This window comes from Orbicella faveolata, unplaced genomic scaffold (assembly GCF_042242905.1).
Source record: "Orbicella faveolata isolate gen_17 unplaced genomic scaffold, um_ofav_v1 contig_36, whole genome shotgun sequence".
NCBI classification, from domain to species: Eukaryota; Metazoa; Cnidaria; class Anthozoa; order Scleractinia; family Merulinidae; genus Orbicella; species Orbicella faveolata.
Genome location: NW_028301565.1, coordinates 10166558 through 10188524, shown reverse-complemented (window position 1 = coordinate 10188524; position 21967 = coordinate 10166558). Strand labels below are relative to the sequence as shown.

The 21967-nt window shown below is 38.4% G+C and overlaps 3 protein-coding genes across 4 annotated transcripts; 1 reads left to right on the top strand and 2 right to left on the bottom strand.

Moving 5' to 3' along the window:
• The first annotated feature begins 1126 nt into the window (after positions 1-1126).
• On the top strand, positions 1127-9601 carry LOC110051630 (heparan sulfate 2-O-sulfotransferase 1-like). Its single transcript, XM_020757681.2, has 6 exons — positions 1127-1360; positions 5493-5557; positions 6024-6437; positions 6942-7039; positions 7739-7896; positions 8786-9601. The coding sequence occupies exons 1-6, from the start codon at positions 1228-1230 to the stop codon at positions 9013-9015; spliced, it is 1098 nt and encodes a 365-aa protein (XP_020613340.2). The 5' UTR covers positions 1127-1227; the 3' UTR covers positions 9016-9601.
• Positions 9572-20572, bottom strand: LOC110051629 (uncharacterized). Of its 2 annotated transcripts, XM_020757680.2 has the most exons (12): positions 20423-20572; positions 20147-20265; positions 15601-15729; positions 14306-14510; positions 13831-13966; positions 12811-12954; positions 12334-12558; positions 11787-11931; positions 11408-11488; positions 10907-11001; positions 10664-10730; positions 9572-10462 (listed from the first exon to the last, which is right to left on the bottom strand). In XM_020757680.2, the coding sequence occupies exons 2-12, from the start codon at positions 20228-20230 to the stop codon at positions 10412-10414; spliced, it is 1362 nt and encodes a 453-aa protein (XP_020613339.2). In that variant the 5' UTR covers positions 20231-20265; positions 20423-20572; the 3' UTR covers positions 9572-10411. The 2 variants fall into 2 exon arrangements, with proteins under 2 accessions (XP_020613339.2, XP_020613338.2); XM_020757679.2 differs by lacking the exon at positions 20423-20572 and having other exon boundaries at positions 20147-20407.
• Positions 16075-19230, bottom strand: LOC149102247 (uncharacterized). Its single transcript, XM_089274455.1, has 2 exons — positions 17744-19230; positions 16075-17452 (listed from the first exon to the last, which is right to left on the bottom strand). The coding sequence occupies exon 2, from the start codon at positions 17406-17408 to the stop codon at positions 16281-16283; it is 1128 nt and encodes a 375-aa protein (XP_089130581.1). The 5' UTR covers positions 17409-17452; positions 17744-19230; the 3' UTR covers positions 16075-16280.
• Positions 20573-21967: the final 1395 nt, after the last annotated feature.

Below are 21967 nucleotides of genomic sequence, written 5' to 3'. Positions count from 1 at the left end.
ATGTCCCTTAGAACGATTGCAACTTGTAAAGTTCAAGGCTGAGTTTTCAAGGTCTGTCATTTTCTCTTGGTTTTGATCTTTGGGAAAAGGAGGGAAGTGCAAAATATTTAAGGGATCAAGGAACATTCCCGGAAGCCGGGTTCCCTAATCATTTTATTTTAACTTTACACTGCGCTGGCTGTCTTTTATGGGTTGAAGTTGCTATGGTAAAATTTCACACGTGTCCGCTCTTCCCCTATTCTTAGATCAAAAGCGAAGCCTTCAGAGCCGAGGCCCCGATGGCAGTCCTTGAACATTTTAAGCTGTTTTCATTCGTTGAATTTCTTCAAATTCCGTGTCTGTAAGATTATGAGGAATAGCATAGTTCAATGCTATGAATTTGATACTCAACCCTCCACATAGAACCCTCGACCCTCGACAAACTGACGAACTAGTGATGCCTGGATACGAAGCGTGTGTAAGTAGTGAACTACTGGGTACAATAATACATTTTGTTTCAATAGTCACTGTTCAAGTTATTTATGGAAACAGGCCGAAGCAGGACTTGCATTCAGAAGTAGGCTCAAAGAGTTCTTTGTTTGTTTGTTTGTTTTTTTTTAAACTCTTGTCGTTGTAACGGTATTTATTTCTATTTAGGCTGAAAACATGATATTTATGTGCGCTAGCCGGTGTTTTAAGTGACCGCACTCGTTCCCAGTACACTGGAAGCTCGGAGTCATTACTGTACCAAGTCGCTCCATGCGAGATATTTTCCTCCTTCGTGATACGCACAACAATAATAATAGTAACCGGCACTTACTGAATCGATACTGAAAGTTAGCGGAATTTCACCGATAGTACACTTACAGATATGTGCTGATAATCTCATAAAAGTACATTTAATTGCCTTCCTCTTGACACATTGGGCGAATAATATTATGTTGGACACACACACAACCTAGTTACATCCTATCAGGATCTATCAGGAGTGCTGATTGCTATCGTAGATCTTGCAAATTTTAAAATGTTATACAGCTATCCATGATACCATAGTAATATCCGCCCCAAGCTTAGCCCTGTCAAGTTCACACGGAGAACTGGAACCTAGTACTTAAAAGAACTCGTTCCAGACTCCTCGCTTGATTAGGGCAATCTTCGACAGCTGGAATGTTTATAGTTCTCTAGTCGAGTCAGCTAGAGTGTTAGTTTTATGTATATAGCGAAAACTCCTAGAGTTTACACGAATGTATGGTTCTTCCAAAGCTGCTTCTCCTTATTGGAAGAATGATTGTGAACAAATGGATGATTGTGGCATTTATCATCGCATTTGTAATTCTGGAGGTCCAAATTTTACAGACAAGCGTTCCAACCCAACAGAACGGTATGATCTAGCTATTCTCATTAGTAAGATTCACTTTTTCTACATTCTTCACTGTAGAACTCAGTTTACATATGATCTTTTCCTCGATACGCGACTGTCACAATCCTCTTCATAGGTCAGCAATACACGATCTGATACGGTGGAGTTCGAGTACTGTTTATTTTTCACATGCCGGGTTTTTCGAAAGGCACAAGCGTATATTTGAGTTTCTTTGTTTTACGCATATCCGATTGAATTCTACCCCCAAACTTTCTGTGTGTTAAAGACAGATATTTGTCATGCCCTAAGTATTTTCCTTCTTGTTCATTGTTTAATTCAATTACAGAAAAATTCAAGACTTAAATTAATTGGTTTAGACAAGTTAATCCTGCGCCCGTGTGACTCGGTATGGCAGATTATAATACAATGACAATTTGTGAATATTAACATCTGAGTGCATCTTTGTATTAGTTGTGCCATTAATTTTACCCCAAATATATAGAATAATTGTTCTTGTATTCATTAGAAGTCTTTGACTTAATCTAAATTGTCTTTTCAATATAAGATGACCAGGGATACCTATAATTTGCTAGTTTGCACGTGATGTTCTGATATTCCAACAGTATGGTAATTATGCAATCTCTCTGTAATGGTGTCTCTCATATTATAATATTATTGAAAATATCTCATTTTTGTATCCTGGGTTAGAGTAAACAACTGACCAATGTTAAGGATTATCCAAAGTGAGTAATAAAATAATTATAAGGAATATTAAATGATAGAAATAGCATCAACTGAAAACTCTGAAAACTGAAAACTCCGAGTTCCAGATGGGATTTGAACCCACAATCCTCTGTATCTAGTCGGATGCTCTAACCACTGAGCTTTTGCAGACTCCATGGCGAGCAAGGGTGAACTGTGGGTGAAATGGAGGGTTGTGGGTTCAAATCCCATCTGGAACTCAGATTTTTTTTCCAAGTTTGCATTTGATGCTATTTCTATCATTTAATATTCAAAGTAGGATTGTCTCTTTTTTCTTCCTATTCCTGTAGTCTCAGGACATTCTTGTATCAATGAGGTCGACTGAAATCATTACATACATTGTAAGAAATCACCCAATATCCTTGTGTTCATAGCTAAGAATAACTGATCTCATGTTATACAGAGCTCTCAAGTTAACTTGCTGGCAAAGAGTGAGATCTTCGACGGCATAGCCATTGTTTGTGACGTCGCAGGCGTCACCTGGCTAGGAGGGTCTGGGGACATGCTCCCCTATGAAATTTTAGAAAATGAAGGTAGCGAGGAGGTGTTTCCCTTCATTCTGAGCAGAAATGTGATGCTTTAAAAGCAACTCTTTAGATCCCAGAATTTTCTTGTTATTGGACCAATATCAACTCTTTCTTAATATTCTGACTTACATGTACCCACCGTCAGAGAAACGCTGGTTCTGCACAAGAGTAAAGTGTTCGAAGCGAGTACAAAACCAAGAAGGATTAAATTATACATGTATCATAAAAGATAGTTTGTTATGAAGGAACTTAACTAAAGCAGCAAGGAATCTTAAATGTGTGAGAAATAATAGTTTTAGCGCGAGGGCATAAGATTGAATTTGTTTGCGTGAGTCTCACGCCCAGTGTGTGAGACTTGAGAGCTCTGTGTTATTAATTGCAATGTGCCTGGGTAGTTGAGAATCTTAAGAATAGTCAAAATTTTGCAATAACCCTTACTGTAGAATCACAAATTTAGATTCAGTAATATAACTAGCACCATAAATAAGCCATTGCTTACCAACGTTTGCGGGTCTTGATTGTTATTGAGAATTTTGGTCTATTTGGTCTTCTTACTGTAAAATGGTCTTGATCACAAGGGATCTTATCTTGAACTGAAAAGTGAGCCACGTGGGGGTTTTGTTCTGTTAAGGTTAAATTTACATTGAGAAGCTACTGTAGCCCTGAGCACGCTCTACAAGATGACACCATTTTTGTTGGTTATGACATTATATGAAGTCATTTGACCCGCCATCTTAGATGTGCTATCTTGGATTTCACTATTTTCATACACAGTAAAAAAATAATGGAAAGCTAGAATGTGTATGGAATGTAAACATTTATCAACTTCTGTGATTTAATGATGAAAACTGGAAAAAATTGAGAGTTATGTCCAAAAAAATTGATTTTTGGCCAGACCTACATGAAAGTTGTGGTTGCATTACAGAATCGTGCCCATTGAAACGCGTCAGCTGAAAAAAGTGGGGTACCCAACATGCTTGGTGCACCCATAAAGCTTTGCCGCCATTTTCAGTTCCCTTTGACTTCATAACAAATAATTCTCCCCCTCATTCTGTTCGAGACAGCAGGAGCAATTAGTATTGTGAAAAAAGTGTAAAAATGTTCTTACTTTTGATCAATGCTAGCTGTAAAGGAAACAAAGATTGCCTATGCAAAACTATGGGAAAATATTTCATTACAAAAGACACAACAAGTGACCGCCATGTGGAAAATTAAACACAAGCTGTGTGGAAATATACACCGTGTCCTGAGAGTAGTTTAAAAAGCCCTTTTGATTTGATGTTCACGTAAAGAGTGAAGTGAGAGCGATGGATTTTTTCTGCGGTGGCTGTCACTTAGAAATTCTGCTGAGAAGGAAAACAGCGATCACTTTGGTTTGCTGGTGCCATTTTATCAAGTAGTTTCTAGCACTGCATTTGGTATATATATTTTATCACGCTGTCCGGAAAATAACTGGATCTCACAGAAGGAGTAAGGCGAAAAGGACAAGTAAATCGTAAGCTTTTTTCTGGTATTTTTGTATCGCCTATTTTTGAAGAAAGAAATTAGATCCGCAGATGTTTGCTCTTTATGTTGTTTGTTAATTTGGCGATATTGTACGTGCGTTTGAACCGATTGATACGTTGGCCAATATCTCTTGACAAATTAAAAAGTATTCGCACGGTCCCATTGACAATTATTATGGACTTGTTTATGCAAAGTTCTTGCTTTTATTAAATTTAAGTGATGTATTTCTCAACAATAGTGGTTAAATCAAGATGGCTGTCCTAATTAGGTCTATTGTTACATGATGACTCGATCAAGGCTTTCAGGAACAATGGTTTTGACATTGATATACACTCGGGATTTTAATGATGACATCTCTCAGCATCTAGTTATGCGTACCCTGTTAACTTTTTTGGAAGCTAATTTACATATTCAGTTGACATGTTTCAGTGGGTGCAATTCTGTAATGGCCATGCAACATCAAAAATCATGGACACAATTGACATATCAAAATTTCTGCAGACGATGAATGAACAGCTACTGAAAGCTTCAGCTTCTTAGAGTAAATCATCTTTTCAAAACTTTGAAAAAACCTAATGGGGGGTGGCATCCACCATCCCATCCTCCTTCCTTGTATGTCTGATGTCTCATGGTTTGCACATGCCTTGGAAAGTCCTTGAATAATTGCAGGATCCTTGAGAAGTCCTTGCCTTATGAAAATTAAAGATTTAGGTTTTCTCTGTGTAAAGTTCTTGGATTTTTACCAGCACTGAGTCCTTGAACTTTGTTGACAAGCCCTTGAGGAGACTATGCACTAAAGTAGCATGGATGTAAATTAGTCAAGAAAGACATTTTTTAGACTTCTGAAAGCTGATTTTTATCCTCCAGAATTTGTGTAATTATTTTGTGAAGTACGTAACAGTTTATTGTAATATAAGTACGTTGCTTCAGTGGGGTCTTGAATATTCTGCAGTTTGTGTGACTTAATTGTGAGTATTCTGCAGTTTGTGAATATTGCTTAGGTAATTGCCCTTGAAAGGTTCTTGAAGAAAATGGAGTCTGTAGGTGTCATTGTGTCTCTTTGTGTTTTCATTTCTGTTTGACACACCTCAAGAGGGAGTTGGGAATTGATCTGAAAAATTCCATACCAATGAGATACATGTATGTAACTACATTCAAAATAGCGATCCGTTAAGAGGCCTGCCTTGAGCTACATCTAATCATATCCTGTCAGTACATGGTTTTGTTTTTGAGATGCATTCTTTTGACAGGGTGTCTTGAAAAGTCAGACACCCTATGTGTATTTTAAATACCAATGTAACCATGACTTTCATTTCATTTTGTTTTTAATTTGCTGAGTTACTTTTTTTGTTAAATAGAGTACTCCAGGAATTTGCCAGATAGCAATATTTTGAAAGATGTGCTTTGGGAAAGCAGCCTCAAGGTAAGATTTAGTGTTACAGTGATATCAATTGAAAAGCATTCAGCAGTGAGTATATTCATGATATCTCTTTTTATTCATCTATTTCCTAGTATTTCGAAAAATTATTATAGTAATAGAATAGATAATAAATATTGTCATTTGTTTATTAATAATTGTTCATAGTGTCTCAAGAATATGGAAATGAAGAATCCCAGTAGCATTATTGCATGCTTCTATCAGAAACTTAAACAAAAGACTTCTAATAGGACTGGTGGTTACTGGAAAGTGAATATTATTTATTAATAATAATAGCTATGAGGCACAAAAAATGGGTTACAGAGTGTTAGACAGTTTAATTACAAAGTATTGTGTTAAAATTTAAATGCTCGACACATATGGTCTCTGCACCATTGTGCAAAACAATCAAGGTAATTTTAATCAAGCATTCTTGTATCATTTGTAATATTCATTCAGTCTCTCTTTAAAGTCATCCAGTAGGAGAGAGGCTACCTTGGAAGCTGATGATGACCACATTGTGATATTCTACAACAGGGTTCCCAAGACTGGCAGCACTTCTTTCATGGGCGTTATCTATGACCTCTGCCATCCAAACAAATTCCATGCCCTGCACCTGAATGTGAGTCGAAACTCGCACACAATTTCAATCCCTGACCAAATGAGATTTGCTCACAATATCACAAGATGGAGACAGAAAATGCCTGCCGTTTATCATGGTCATCTTGCCTATGTCGAGTTTGAAAAATTTGGTGTTGACAGGAGGCCTTTGTATATAAACATTATTAGGAAACCGCTGGACAGACTTGTCTCATATTATTATTTCTTAAGGTATGGTGATACCTTTAGGCCTTATCTGCGAAGGACAAGGCAGGGAGACAAAGAGGTGAGCAATTGTGAAGTATCCACTGATAATTTATTGTCACTGTGAGTATGCTGTTCACTAACATTTACCTCCTAGTGGTATGCAGGATGTTTGTCATGTATGAACAAAGTCTATGGCCTTAGCTCCCAATAGTCTCATGTAGCTCAGTAGTATCTAACTTGTGAGCAGAAGGTCTTAGGTCCCGTGTCTTAGATGAAGAACTCAGATTTTTTTTCCAAGTTTGCCACCTGTTTCACTGACATAAAAATAATCTCAAATGCCAAGTATAGCATTATACTCTACCACTGAAATACATCGTCTTGAATTGGACAGTGCATCACATGACATCTTTTGGTGGAAAGCAATCTGCACCTCATTCTTATATTACATTAAGGAAGCACATTGTTACAATCTTGCAACCATGAAAAATGTCAGACAATTTTCATAAAAGTTAGAGGCTCTGTGGTGAATTTAAGAGGATTTAATTTATACACCTGTGTAAAAGCATGTAACTCTTTATTTCAGACATTTGATGAATGTGTACAAAGAGAAAACCCAGACTGCCGGCCTGAAAAGTTGTGGCTGCAAATCCCATTCTTTTGTGGCCATGCATCACAGTGCTGGTGAGGGACTTAAGCTTTTTCTCAATGGTTTGTGTTGTTAAACAGTCTTCTGCAGACTATATTTTGTTAATAACAATAACTTTATTCATGTGCCAAAGCCTCCTAACCAACCCTTCTAGTTAAGCAATCAAGGGCCAAATGTTAAATGCCTTTCCCTCTTATGCTCCCTTCTTGGTACTCAACCTCCCCCCCCCCCCCCCTTCCCAAAAATAAATGATAATAATAATGATAATAACAAAAAAAAACAACAACCAACCATCAAATACACAAAACACTGTCTAAATAGGAGGCAAGAAACCACTTCTTCTTTACATGTAATCCTTCTGATCTTACATCTTGTGGCTGAAATTTCTTTTCCCTGTTAATAAATGTTCCTCAGCCTTCTGCCTTGCATAGCCAAATATGGTACAGTGTCACAATATGATCTTGACCTTGAGGCAACTGCAGCACCCAACCAATCACCCATAACCTGCATTGTATGCGTAAACAGGGAAGGGTTAGGGAGGCAAAAAACGCAAGTAAGAAGTCCTCCTCCATCCATCCACGCTTTGCCTCCGCCCCCCCCCCCCCCCCTCCCTCGTTTAACGCCTACTATACAGGCTAGGGCACCCGTGTTTATTGAGCTGTTTCCCTTTGAGCCCTGCTTCAAATTAACAAATGTGATGTGTCCTACTGAGTTGATCGGTGTTTTCATATCAGGTCTCCAGGAAATAAGTGGGCTTTGGAGCAGGCTAAAAGAAACTTGGTTGAAAAGTACTTGTTGGTAGGAATCACTGAAGAAATTGGCGATTTTGTGGCCATTTTGGAAGCAACTGTACCAAGAATCTTTAAAGGAGCGACGAAATTATTCAACGAAGGTGCTGTATGTTTCATGTGTTTCTTTAATGTAGGTATGAGGCCTAGGTATGCCAATTCCTGGGTGTACAAGATTACCCCTCATCAAGTTTGGCTGGGAATAGCCTGCGACCAGGCTCTGTTTGTCACAGGGTAGGCTGGGAAACCAAAAGTCACGTCACATACTCTTAGTTACTAGCGTAATTTATTATTTGACCAATCAAAGTCAGAGCAGGCCAGTTTGTTAACATCAGCAGCAGGGCTCGACCTGCTTTCTGATTGGACAAGATAGTTAGTTTAGAGAAAGAGATTTTTTATGATCGTCGAAAAACGCCACATGTTGTCCCGACATCGAGATTCAAGAAGGTCTTTGGTTACTCGACGTATCTCATTTCTGCGTAGTGGCATTGCACTATTTTCGTTAACCTCCTCGCTGTATCAAGGTTTACAGACGAGAAGCAGTTGAGAGACAGCACACGACGCCCTAACAAAGCCTGTTACATCGACAACACCTTTTGAATTTGAAACTTATCTCCTTTGCCTAACACATGACCGGTGTGAACACATTGTTTGAGGTAACATGCAGTAATACAGCTTATGTTTTCTGCCGCTTTCATGAGTTGGTGAAGGTTTCAAGCTATTGCTGGGTTCTGACGTATCCTTGCAAGGCAATCCGAATCGTTTCGTTTTATTTGTGTGTATTCTGAAGGTTGTCCGGTTAGCGTAGCGTCATTAGGAAACGCTGTGTTGCTTAGCAACGAGAGTGATGAGTACCGCGGGCTCAATCAGTTTCAAACCCCGAAAAGGAAATTTATTTCCTTGGACTTATGGTAGAATTGAACCCCTACGTGTACATGCATGTTTGATATTTAATTTTATTCTGACTCATAATACTTGTTAAACTTGTTTTAGGTGGGAAATCTCATCTACGAAAGACAGCGTCCAAGAAACCCTTGGAGCAGTCAACGATCGAATACTTCGAGCAATCCAAAATATGGAAAATGGAAAATGAATTTTATGAATTTGCAAATAAGATTTTTCAAACTGCCAAGAAGAGAGCTCTCACAACAAAGCGAGGAGTGCTAGAACCCATAGGAAGACAATTCTTTTACGAAAAAATAAGGCCGAAAGTGGCAAATTAAATATTGTAAATTGAAAATGAATAATATATTCTACCGGTGTATTGATCCTCAACTAGTAAGTAATTTAGTTAGTAAACGTTAAGCGATGTCAAAAATTTAAACATGTTAACTTGTGTTGTCACTAGTCTGCATTCACTTCGAAATAGTCAATATTTCCGCGGCGTTTGACCAGAAATAGGTCACGTCTGCGCTATGCTGCCACCAGGGGCCTAATGAGTCCCGTTGGCAAATACATCTACTATGATTTCTTGAGGGCACAGAGGCGAGAGGCGGAAGAGACGGAGGGTGGGGACAAAGTCGCGCGCAATTTGGCTAACTGTGAAACCCCCCGAGCGTTTACGGAGCGTTCAGACCATGAATGCAATAACAGGCTAATGAACTGATCTTGTAACCAATAACAAACAAACCTGCACAGGAACAAAGACATTCCTACCTAAAATAATTTTTGTGTCATGATTTGTGCCATTTCATTTTCTTTTTTATATACATTTTTACTTTGTAAAAAAGACTTTTTCACTCGTTTTCTGTTGCTACAACAATAATATATCAGAGCAAATAAAATTTCTAAAGTACTTTATTGTGATAATTGTGTTTTTTTTGTTACGTACATATATTATAGACTTAAAGTAAATTAACTTGCTAACCATAAATTTATGTTTGTATCTGATCCCGTTGTGTAAACGGAACAGGACGGGAAGGGCTTGGGTGATGTGGGTAGTTTCAAGCATAACTGTATTCTCCATGTGATTAGGCATACATTTCCTTAACTGTTTGATATGAGAATTTGATCAGTGATTTACCAAGTTAAGTTTCGTTAGCTAGCGAAATATTGCTAGCCGGCATCTATCAACTGATACGCTACCAGTTTGTTGCATATAAAAGAGACGTTTAGCTTGTAAAGTATATGGCTACTAAAATTCCTGTCGTTCCTCTCCAGAGACTTTTTTCATTAAACACAACTCATCACGAAAGTTTTACCAACAAAAGTTGGCCATGTGGTAACTTTAAATAAACGTGACATAAATTATCCAATATTGCACGCGCATAAGTAATTCTCATCTAGGAACTTATCCACCGGTGCGTGTTCATTTTAAATTCGATGTAATTTAAAGTGTGTAAGGCTTCAGACTTCTATATGTAGTATGTAATATCCACTGGTGCGTGTACGCATGTGGTGCCTTTGGTGCAGCCAAACATAATGCCCTTGCCATGACATCCTGCTTATCGGTTGTGGCCTCTCAATAGAGAGCATCGTAGTGTCTCTTGGATTTGCTACTATTTCGCCTCAGTTCATGTATTTAGGTGAGTGCCACCGTAGGTTCCTTTTCTATGGAAACTTCCTTATGGCTGATCGTATGTAGGTTGTACATTGACCCCAGGTTCACGACAGCGGATCCTAGTCGTTTTCTATGCTCGTCACTTGAAGTTGTGCTTCGCCAACTTGAGCCTGATTAAGAACAAGACAACCGAATCAGCTTTGAACTCGTCAATTGCGATTGATATGTTCAATTTAAGTGATTCTGATCTTCATCATTCTAACTTTGGAAGTGACTGTACATTTGAGAAACGTGCTCTTGATCATGACTGAATATGACTGACTGACTTAAAGACAGACCGGCCGATTCAGAACTGTCTCATCTTTTGTTACCTCAGTTGGCGTGTATTTGAAATACGACAATTTCATTGGCTTGTCCGGACAACCAACTCTTCTTAATCTGGAGACAAAGCATAGGAAAACATAAAAGTAGTCATTGTCATGGAACATGCTAAAAAAATATTCACTTTTTGACAACTTAAGTACTTTTTTTTTTCACGTGCGTCTGTCAACCACCCATGGAACATTACTCGACACACAAACCCCCAAAAGTTTTTAATGGCGGGATATTCTTACTTTTTGCCGGTCCACTCGGGGCGTGCTACCAAAGCAAACTCGCAATATAGCAAAATGTGTGACACTACAACCTTGAGCACAGTCAGGGTGATGTCCTGAGGAGAAACATTGCAAAACCAGATTGAAGAATGGAGGTGGTAATTAAAACAAAATAACGGATAAAAAAGCTACAGAGTATTATGAACGACGAAAGTGGAAATTTGAGAACGAAGATAAACATGATAGCAAAAGATGATGGCAAGCAAAAGAAAAGGAAAGAAAGAATGAAGAGACTCTTCGAAAGTCATCGGAAATAATATTTTCATTGGGAAGGTTAAGGATCCTTTTTGTTTTTCTTCCCCTCTGAGTAATACTATCAAAAATATTTTTTTTACCAGCATAATGGATCTGCCCTCTTTGATAAAACATTATTGAGAAAAGCAATGTAGAATGTATTGTATTTGTTTGTATTGGTGTGTTTGTGGCTTTGCTCTTTCATTTGGTTTCTTCAGCATGTATTACCTGTCCTGGACAGTGATGATTTTTGGGCGTGGGCTCTTCATTAAATGGTCCATATCCAAACATGATATGTTCTAATAAAGCCTGAAAATAACAGCAACAAATTGTTTTCAAGGGAATTACACACGCACTGCCAAGAAAAAGAAGCTAGTTTTGTGATTCTGCTGAAATCCTTTTGAAGGTTTCTTTTCCCGTAAATTGTAAGTTAATCCGTTCAAGTTCCACGCTTACTCAATCACGCTTTCCTTTTTACGACAGCTTTGAATGTTTAGTGTTTAAACAATGCCGAAAGTTAACGAATTTCTTTATTCTCTTTGCCATTCAGCTCAGCAATGTCGAATTAACATACTCGGAAGGGGTTTGTTAACGCAATAAAACTTACCTCGTTTTCAAAACGAGACGGCATGAATGTATTCGGTTGATCGAATATGCTTTCGTCTCTGTGAGCCATGTGTACGTTTCCCACAAGAAGTTCGTCCTTCTTTACGATGAAGTTGCCACACTCTGATTGCAGAATAAAGTTGTCTCTGTTGGCGGTAGAATGATAGATAATGTTACTTGTTTAAAACCTTTTTGAGAGCTTTGAAATGAAATAACAATGGAGAGTGGCCATGGAGTGCTGGCAAGTGAGGTGGGTGGTGAGGCGGTGCGGCGGTGTGGTAGAATGTTTTTTATGAAGACAGCAAACCGTGGCAGAAGGAGGACTTTTTCCTAACAGCAGGCAGAAACCTTGGTAAGAGTAACGTCGTCACATCTTCAAGTCGGCTCAAAGACATAGGAGAGTCTCGACCGAATATTACAAATCGCACTCACGACTATTATGGAATCGAAACGAACTTGTCTTTTTATCGTTGAAAAACACGAAATTACGTGGCTTGAACTTAGATAACCTTGAAGAGTACATTCCATTAAATGCGCTCAGTACTTACTTGGCTCTCCCAAAGAAAACCGGCACTGGCGGGTGCATGCGCAGTATCTCCAGGACGAAGTTGTGTAGATGAGGCATTTCCTTAAACGCCTCTATGGAGAGTTCCTGGTTTGATAACACTGTAATTATTTCATTTCTCATTTTCTGTTTATATTCCTGTTCTAGTATAAATAGACGAGCCAGACAGGACCTTAGAGCGCCAGAAACACCGCCGTACGAATTGAAACTGTGTAGAAAAAAAAAAGAAATACGCTGTTAGATACGTAGGTAGTTGTTTTAGCGGATAATAGAGCCGTAAAACAAAATAAAGCGTCCTAAAACCCCATTATTAAGTAAACAACAAAATGAACTAATGTGGTTCGAGATATTTTAAGCCAATCATTGCTCACATTAAAGAAAACTCAAGGTAAAATCAGATTACTTTTAACACTCAATTGAAAAACTCTAAAGCTGTTCAGTTACAACGTAAGGTACTTACTTGAGCATAAATAAAACGTCCATTAACGCTTGGTCCTCTGTGACTCCTGAATTGGCTGCGATTTTGACAATGTCGGCGATACCTGGGCTCTCTCGGAAGGCCTTCTTTAAGCAACTTGCACCCCCCATTGCTTTTTTTAATTTACTAAGGGAGAGCGGAATGAGCCATTATCAAAAATTAGTCAGTAAAATCTTATTCCGAGTTAGACTATTATATGCCTCATACCGTACTTCATGTAACGGTGAAACTCCCCTTCCTTAGGTTATGAATTCCTACATTCTAAACAATGTCATTAAGTCCTATTAAAGGCTGGTTTTCACTAGAGCATGAGCATAAGCACAAGCATAAGCATAAGCTCAAGTAAAAACAGCCGCGACATAAAGATAGGCATAAGCAGAAACATAAGAAGAACGAACCCACTTATTTGTCTTGTGCAGTTTTCACTAGTAAAATGCGCTCGACATAAGCATAAGCATAAGCACATGAAAAACAGAACTGGTTCGTTTTTCTTGTGCTTATGCTTATGCTTATGTCGAGCGCGTTACTAGTGAAAACTGCACAAGACCAATAGGTGGGTTCGTTCTTCTTATCTTTCTGTTTATGCTTATGTTTATGTCGCGGCTGTTTTCACTTGTGCTTGTGCTTATGCTTGTGCTTGTGCTTATGCTCTAGTGAAAACCAGCCTTTATCAATTTAGTTCAGAATTTTTAAAATCAAACTGAAAATTTATTTGTTTGTTTGTTTTCGTTTTTTAAAAGAAGTCTTGATTTACCGATTGCATTTCGTTTGTAGTGTGGGTTAGTTCGTTGGATAATTGCTTAAGATTAAGATTTTTGTCTTCAAATTCAGACATGAACCTATACTTGAAAAGTCGCCTTAGCAATGTTGTTATTCATTTACTTACTTAGCTATTCATCATTATATTATATTACATCATTCTCATGCCACGCTTGCCTTTCATTATTGCAGTGAGTTATTTAGGAGAAATAAGCTGTTGATTATAGATGGGTTTACGATTACCTTCCTTTTGCCCAACTCCCCTTAAGGCATGTGTACATTGCGTTTGAATCCACTCTGACTCCGAAGAAAGATTCTGTGAAAATGTCACTTGTGAGATTCATGACGCTTTCTTCCCAGTTGGATTTCAATTGAGAATCTGCAGATGTAAAACATGGTAGCCTTAGAGACATATACTCGGCTAGTCAAGTTTCGTTTGATCTTAAACCAAGCTGAGAGAATGATTGTCGTGAAGATAAATTGAAAGGTAAAATAGATTTTTTTAGCTTGGGCGGTGTGATTTCCCATGACCAGACCATGTGATGTTCTCTCGAGAATTATTCTTTTATCCATGTAAAAATTATTCTTTCATATACACGAGACTATCTGAAAATTTGAAAGCAAGAATTTTCAAGAGTATCATCACATGCTCATAAATGCATGGAGCAACAAACCGCCCAAGCTAAAAAGGTCTAATAGAAGGTAAATGTTACATTACCTGCGTTTTGCCATATCGTGGAATATTCTTTGATCAGTTTTACACTCGTTTCAAATATTGTACTTTGCTGAGCTATTTTGCAGATTTGCATCAGAAATGTTTTTTGATTTTCGTGAGGAACTCCATTTGAGAACATTGAAGGTGTGTAACCATCCAGCAGACAAATGTTATAGTTCAGTCTTCCAAAGGCCGCCTCCTTATAAATCTGATAATAATGAGAAAACAAAATGGAATCAATCGATTGGCCCCGCGGGGAGGGGTGGAGGGAGGGGGGTGGGTTGTAGTCGCTTATATGGGCTATATAGGTATGTGCGACCCAAAAGGTATGGTTTTTCAGTGGTTTTGGTCATAAATAGGGTATCGGTTTTGGCAATTTTGGTCAGAAATAGGGCATGGTTTTTGCACTCTAGTCTTGAATTGAGTATGTTTCTCAGAAGAAGCAACTTTTTCATCATTATCGATAAGATAAAACCATCATCGAAAGCCCTTCATAACTTATATTTAGGGCAACTGTCCCAGCCGCAACAGTCATAAATAGGGTATTGAATTTTTGGTGAGGTCATAAATAGGGTAGCAAAAATCACAGATTTTGGTCATAAATAGGGTAAGGGTTTTGGGAAGTGGGCCGCACATCCCCACGCAACTTTTCTGGGAGTCTACCACCCCCCCCCCCCGCCCCCCACTCCCCGGTGAGGAGGGGAGCGATTGGCTGGACAATATGACGACATTCTAAAAGCTTCTGCAACGATCATTTTCACCAGATCCTATTCTATGGAGCCGGAGATCTGAAAGAATGGATAAGCCTGTCTTATCTGTCCTGCGTTGTAATGAAATTTTGACTAATTTGTAAACGTATCAGGGAACTTCCACAGTATGGAACCTCATCATTTCCAGCTTATCTAAGACTGTCGGTTGGATTTGGAAGGTCTAGAGAGCTGTAAATCCATATGCATGGAACTGTACAGATAACTACGAACATTCTTATCAAAGAATCCCTCTAATATCATCCAAAGAGACATGGCTCAGTTGGACTGTACATCATCTCGTCGATTGTTATTTTTAAAAAAAGGATTTATATTTCAGAAAATCTAGTAAGTAAACACACAAACTGAATGTTAATAAGCTTATACTGTTTACGTATTTTTGATCTGCATCAGGAGCCATAGTGGCTCCTGTCTGCATTGAATGCTACCAACTTCTGTACCTCATGGAATTGACTTTGGCAACAAACATGAAAATAGCTACATATATTTACCGATTAAAAGACGAGTAATAAACAAGTAAATTATACTGACCTTTTCCATGTTAAAAAGGACCCTGATCCCTTTTTTATCGCAAACATGGATACCCTTGACACCCATGTTGACTTTAAATACAGTGCATTTATACTTTTCTCTTCTTTTGTAGAAGTAACCTTGGCCTTTCTGCAAAGATATTGAAAAAAAATCAAGAGACCAATGCATTCATTTGAGTTGTGTTTTAATTGTAAACCCAATCTCTACTTTAAATAAATTTTAATAGCATGTTTTATTATAGAAATAAAAAACGCGCCCGAGTGCATTGTTGAGTTATATAAGCACGCGGGAATTTTTAAGAACACGAGAGAAGTGCATAGAGAAGCACGAGGCGCAGCCGAGTGCTTCTCGCACTTCTCGAGTGTTCTTAAAAATTCCCAAGTGCTTATATAACTCAACAATGCACGAAGGGCAAGTTTTTTTATTTCTTTTATAAAATGTAAACCACCACATTAACATAAAGACACATTAAACAAGAAAAGGATTGCGAATTTTAATTAATCAAAATAAGTATTCTCCTTACATGTACATGCTTTCTTTTTATTGGCTTAAATGCTGAATGAAAAGTAAAACCGTTCCCTTTGTGGCAAGAAACAAACGTTTTCTAAAAAAAGTCAGAACGGTTCTAAAGAAATTATTACAGCAAAAAGAATCTTCGAAAGCTGAAGCAGTTCCCCAGTTCACTGACTTTTGCTCTGAGGAGGATAAAGATTGATTTGCATTGAACCGATTGTGCAAGAATTGAACATGCCGCCAAGCATTTCGCTGTGGATCGTTGTGGTGGATGATCGGCTGTGCGTTTCAACCACTCTGCCTGATACTTCTGCTGCTTTTGGCTGACTAAAAGGCTCATCGCATTGTGGAGATTTCTGTTTTGTCTGGTCGGCCCCTTGTAGAGCGGTAGACAAGACATCACTACATTTCCTGAGCTGGATAGACGACGGACGAGAATTGTAATGCTGGAGACTATTCGGGTTTCTGTGTCCCGAAATGTGGCAGATGTGGCGATCTGACAAACCGGCTTGAGACCACAAGGTTATCGCTGTCGCCCGAACACAGTGATTTGTGTAAACTTTGGAAAGCTTGGCCTTTGTACTTATTTCTTTCATCATGTTTCCAAGAGTGTTGACACCAAGCGGGCGGTTTTCGTACCAGATTTCGGATGTGATGGCGGATTCATTCCAGTCGCGTCGAGGTTGCTGAAATAAGGCTTCGCATTTCGGATTCAGCTTGGAGATATACAAGCTCAGCGCTCGGTAGCCGTCGTTCTCACTCTCAGTTTCGTACATACGAGCCGTCTTCTCAAAGCTGGATCGGTCTTGAAGTCCACCGGGATGGTTTTTGGTGGTCTCGTCGTGGGTCATAGTAACGTAGCGCTTGCCTTGCTCGTCTACTTCAAATGCAAAACTCGTCGGCTTCAAATTTCTCTGCCCTTCACGACCTCTTCTACACCAGTAGAGAACAACATGGAACCACACGTTTCTCAGCAAAGACCATGGATTTGCAAGGCTTAATACTGGACCAGCTTTCAATTTCTGCAAGTCGTCAACTGGCATGGCCTCTTTGTGCTGCACATTTTCCTTCCCTTGCTGTTTCAGGCTCTTAATTTTGGCGTTCAGCATACGATTGGAATTTGAAAACGTTGAAGAATTTAGCTTCAAACTTCTGTTATAAGGTGGGTTGTTCAAATGCCTCTCTATTGCATTTCTGAACGTAATTAAGGACGACTTGCTGTACTCTTCACCCGTTTTGCTTCGTGCTTCTGTATAAAACTGTGACAGACTGTTGTCAAGTTGTTCGTCGCTCATTTCCTCTAGTTTTGGCAGCACAGGAACTTTTTGTGCACCCCATTCTAGGAAAAGAAAACATTTTTTCCAACTCAGCCTTTAAGTGTTGCAAGCGTATTTCGAGTGGTTAACTGTTAAATGATATACGCAACAGCTGCTAGAAAACATTTAATTGTATAAACAAGTGAAATGTTGCTTTTTGTTGACAAAGATGTAGGTAAGCCAGTATAACTCATTATTTAGGAAGCATTGTAATATGCTTTTTTCGTCATTCTGCCTTTTAAATTAAAACAGGTTTCAAGTTTTAGTGTTTGAGATGTGTATTGGATTGTAGTCATGTTTACGTAAATTCATACCTTTGAAAGCGTTTACTGCCCAATTTGTCGAGCTCTTCGTAGACTTTACTTGCGTTTCCACCAAAAGCCGGTTCTCTCCGCTTCTGTCAGTTCTGCAAACCGTTTTTTCTTTGGAACAGGTGCCTCATTTTGAGACTCCTTAACGCTGCTACTTTTCTCGGCGTTCAGGAATTCGAACCCGAGTTGAAACCGTGGAAATTCTTCAGCCATAATGGCGGACGGACTAGCTGATTCTCAAATTTTGTCCAGGGCAAAATTTTCGTGACGTAGCTTGCGTGCATATGTTGAGTTATAATGCACGCGCGTGACGTAAGCAGAGTGCTTTATGGAGCTATAATGAACTCGAACTGACCAATCACAGCGCGCGCAATTACTCGAACATTTTATAATTCCAAATAAAAGGACCAAATATTCTCTTGCAAATCGTCAAATGCCAAAATGAGAGAATTGAAACTGAATAGAAGGAAACTTTAACTTTTTTTTTTAGAAAAAAGCAACTTCCCACACAGAAAAATAAACAAAGGAAGAAATACAAATGACAAACAAATTGGTCACCGGAGTAAATTGGCGGGATAGATAGATAAGAATTTCTCATTGTTAGATGACATTGATTGCTGCGTCGTTTCCATGGCAACGTACGTCATCATGATCACAAACAGGGCAGAGGTTCTGTTTGTTCTTTGGTAATTGATCTGTTTTTGACTAATCAAGCGACAGCATTTTACGTTTGATGCTGCTGTTTTTGTGCAGTCTTCATAACTATGCCTTCATGAAAGAGAAAACAAACAACAGAACTACTGGCTTTCCATATGCCTCAATCTTGACGTGTCTTACTCGCGCATTGCGAGTGCCACGCGCGTGGCGAGTGTTTTGCAAGTGATGGGATATTATACTGGCATTAGCAGCTGTTTTAGGAGGGTAATTGATATAGTTCTTTCCTATATTCCATTCTTATGTCCCACCGAGGTTCATTAGCCTTTCATGCTATTACGTGAAAGAATATGAATATTTATCTTGCCTCAGGCATTTCGAAGAAAAAGTAAAAGGATGAGAAACAAAGCAATTTTTTTTCGTCTGGAAACATCGTCGCTTCTTGTCACGCGATCAGTTTCATCGATATATACATATCAATCGAGATAATACAACTGTGCCTCAAAGATCAAGAGAAATTTAGTTTAATCAGGGAAATAATTGACCGTCTGATAATTTGTTATATTACCCATTGTTAATGGGCTTCTGTGAAAGTTCAAAGTTACTCAATGAAGCCGTTCTATGCTCCAGCGCACCAAAGAATGACGCGAGTGACCAATATCACAATTGGCAATTTGCATTACAAAAATGCATCAACGTGGTTTTAAACGCAACTAGCAAATTAAACACAGCATCAAAATAGTCTCATATTGCTCTTTTGTCATGATCCACTTTTTGAATTACGTAAGAAGTAAACACTGGAATGTGGGTCGTTGTTGTGTTTTTATACTAACGCAGAAAGATGGACATAAGTCGATGAGACTTCTTATATACTAATGTAAAGCAAGATTATGGTCTCTTGTGTAAAGCCTTTGCAGGCAGATTACATTACTGATCGTTCCTTACACCACTAGATATTAAACGAGACTGTTAACTTATATTTTCTTGTAAGTCGTATCCAACGTTATTCAGATCGGCTTGGTTCTTAAGGTTTTCGAAAAAAACTGAAATTGTTAACACCAAGTCGGTTACAACGTGCTAATTACGTTTTCGTTTCGCGTATTTACTTGTTCACTAATTCGCACAGAGCATCGAATGCTTTAAAATATAGACGACGTGCACTATGAATTAAGTTCTCGAATTCTACACTTCTCTGGACTAAAACGATTTTTTGAACCTTAATTGACTATCAAACTTTGAGAACTGGTCAGAGCTGTGCGTTTGGCACTTTGAACTATTTCCAACGTTTTTAAAGAATAACTGTGTTATAGTGACCCCGTAAACAAAGGGAGAAATCGCTATTGAACTTTTTACGTTGTTTTGAATACTCTTGTTACTAATGTCTGTGTCATTCTTAAGCTTCTGAATCTTTCTGTTCAAAGCGTAGCTTTACGTGACTGACGTAGTGAGGCGCTTCTCACACAGTTCTGTTAACTGTAGTTTACTGTAAGTTACCGAAGATTCCTTGACTACTAAGGGACAACAATGAAGAGAGACAAAAGGTACAATGCTCATTTTGCATCTTCCAGATTGATATAAACTTGGCTTTTGTCAATAGCAACGGTTCATTTGTAAGGAGATGTGTGTTATTGGCACTTAATTCTAAGTTTTGTCAAAGAAATCATCGAGATGCAACTTCCTTTGCCCTCCTCATGAACACCGACTGTGAAACTGAGTTGCATTTGAAAGCGTTTCCAATGAACTTCCACTTACCATAACAAGCTCAACAATGTGAAAAAACTTCCATCTGTCCTCGCCGGGAACTTCTTTCTCTTCGTTGACGGGGGAGACTTGCATGATACCAGCTAGTACCTGCCTCAGGTTTCGAGGTGCTGCGCGAAAGCAGAAGATACACACGCTACTCAAGTTTAATTTTGGTGAACTTGTTTGTCATTATCAAGTCATAGCCGAGTGAACATACCAAATGCACTTGACACTCTGCATCGAAATTCCGGTGCGGTTTCAAGTACAAAGTTATGACGTGCTCACCTGTATTGACAGTTAAACTGACTCCTGTTTGAATTTGTCACGATTGACTATGGAGACATTATTTGATTGCCTGCGACTTTGCGTAACTTACCAAAGGGTTCATTAATTACGCTTTGTTTATTAGCGACGTCAGTTACGTGCTGAAAGGCTAACAGATATTTGCATGCACATTGTGTTTAAAAACAACAGCGATATATCAATAGCAAAGAACATTTGCAGCTACGTGGGTCAGTTGTTGAGCAATTTTTATTGTGTTTTAACAAGATCGACAGCGCTGGCCAATCAGTTAACTGAATAAATTTCTTTTTATGCGCGCCTTCTTCAAAATGGTCGTCATTTAGGTTTTGTAGTAAGTTAAGAAACTAAATTCTTTCATTTTGTTGTTTTGGAATAACCAACGGTTGCCTGAAGCAGGCGCCCATTGGTATTGGGCTCCTGTCTGAAGAAAAGATTTTGTGACTGATCTGATCATAAGTAAGCCAATTGGTGTATAACTTTGAAAAGCTTGTTATGGAGGTCGACATGGTTGCACATTATTGCCTGTAGAACTTTCCAGTCCTGGCATGTATAGCGGCTCGCTTGTATCGGTTTATGTGGATTTGAATAAACTCAATTTGTGACTTATTTTCCTTTCCTTTGGAGGGAGCTTTAGCACCGCCAAGTGAAGTGGGTCTCAGAAAAAAAAAAAAAAAAAAAATAAAAAATAAATAAATAAATAAAAAAAATAAAAAATAAATAAATAAATAAATAAATAAATAAATAAATAAATAAATAAATAATATTACCATTGGAATATTAGGGCAAGGGAAGTAAATGACACTACCGATTAAGTACAATGCGGTATAACTGTGTCTGAATTCTTTCACTGGTGATAAGCTTAACAAGATATTTGCTTCCTGTTCACAACACCAGCTACCTAAATCTTGTTGTTGCCTTTCTTTTCCTAAATTCCTACAAAATTTGGTTTCGCAACTATCGATCAGATGTGCACTTGTTTTTATGTTTTTACACTTTTTCTCCCCTTATACTTGCGTGCTTGCGTAGAGCTGGGGAGCATTTGAAATCGCGATATAGTGTACATGCAACTGTCTTCTTTTTCCCCCCAGCGGATCTTCGAGCAAAAGAGAGACTGCTTGCAGTCTACCTTCTTTTGTTTCTTTAACATTTTAGAAAGGAAATAGGAAAAAATTGCAACACATAAATTTAAAAGTGGTAGAGGCATCCGTGCTAGTTTATGCATGGTGAAGGTGGCGGGGGCTACGCTCCTTTTTTTTATAAGAATTTTGTCTTTACTGCCCAGGCTGAATATCCTTATTTTTTGCTGGTTTATCCTTATATTATAGGAAAACAAAGTGGGCTATGCCGACACAACACCAGATTACTGTATCTGTGTTGCATTAACAAATTCTCAACACAAAAAATGATATTCTTTCAAAATCTGAGCCTCCGGTTTATTCTTAAAATAGTCTTAAAATTTCGCAAATTTTAGCCTCGATATTCTTTAAGTGTATTCTTATAAAAAAAGAGTGTAAATGGTGAAGAGGA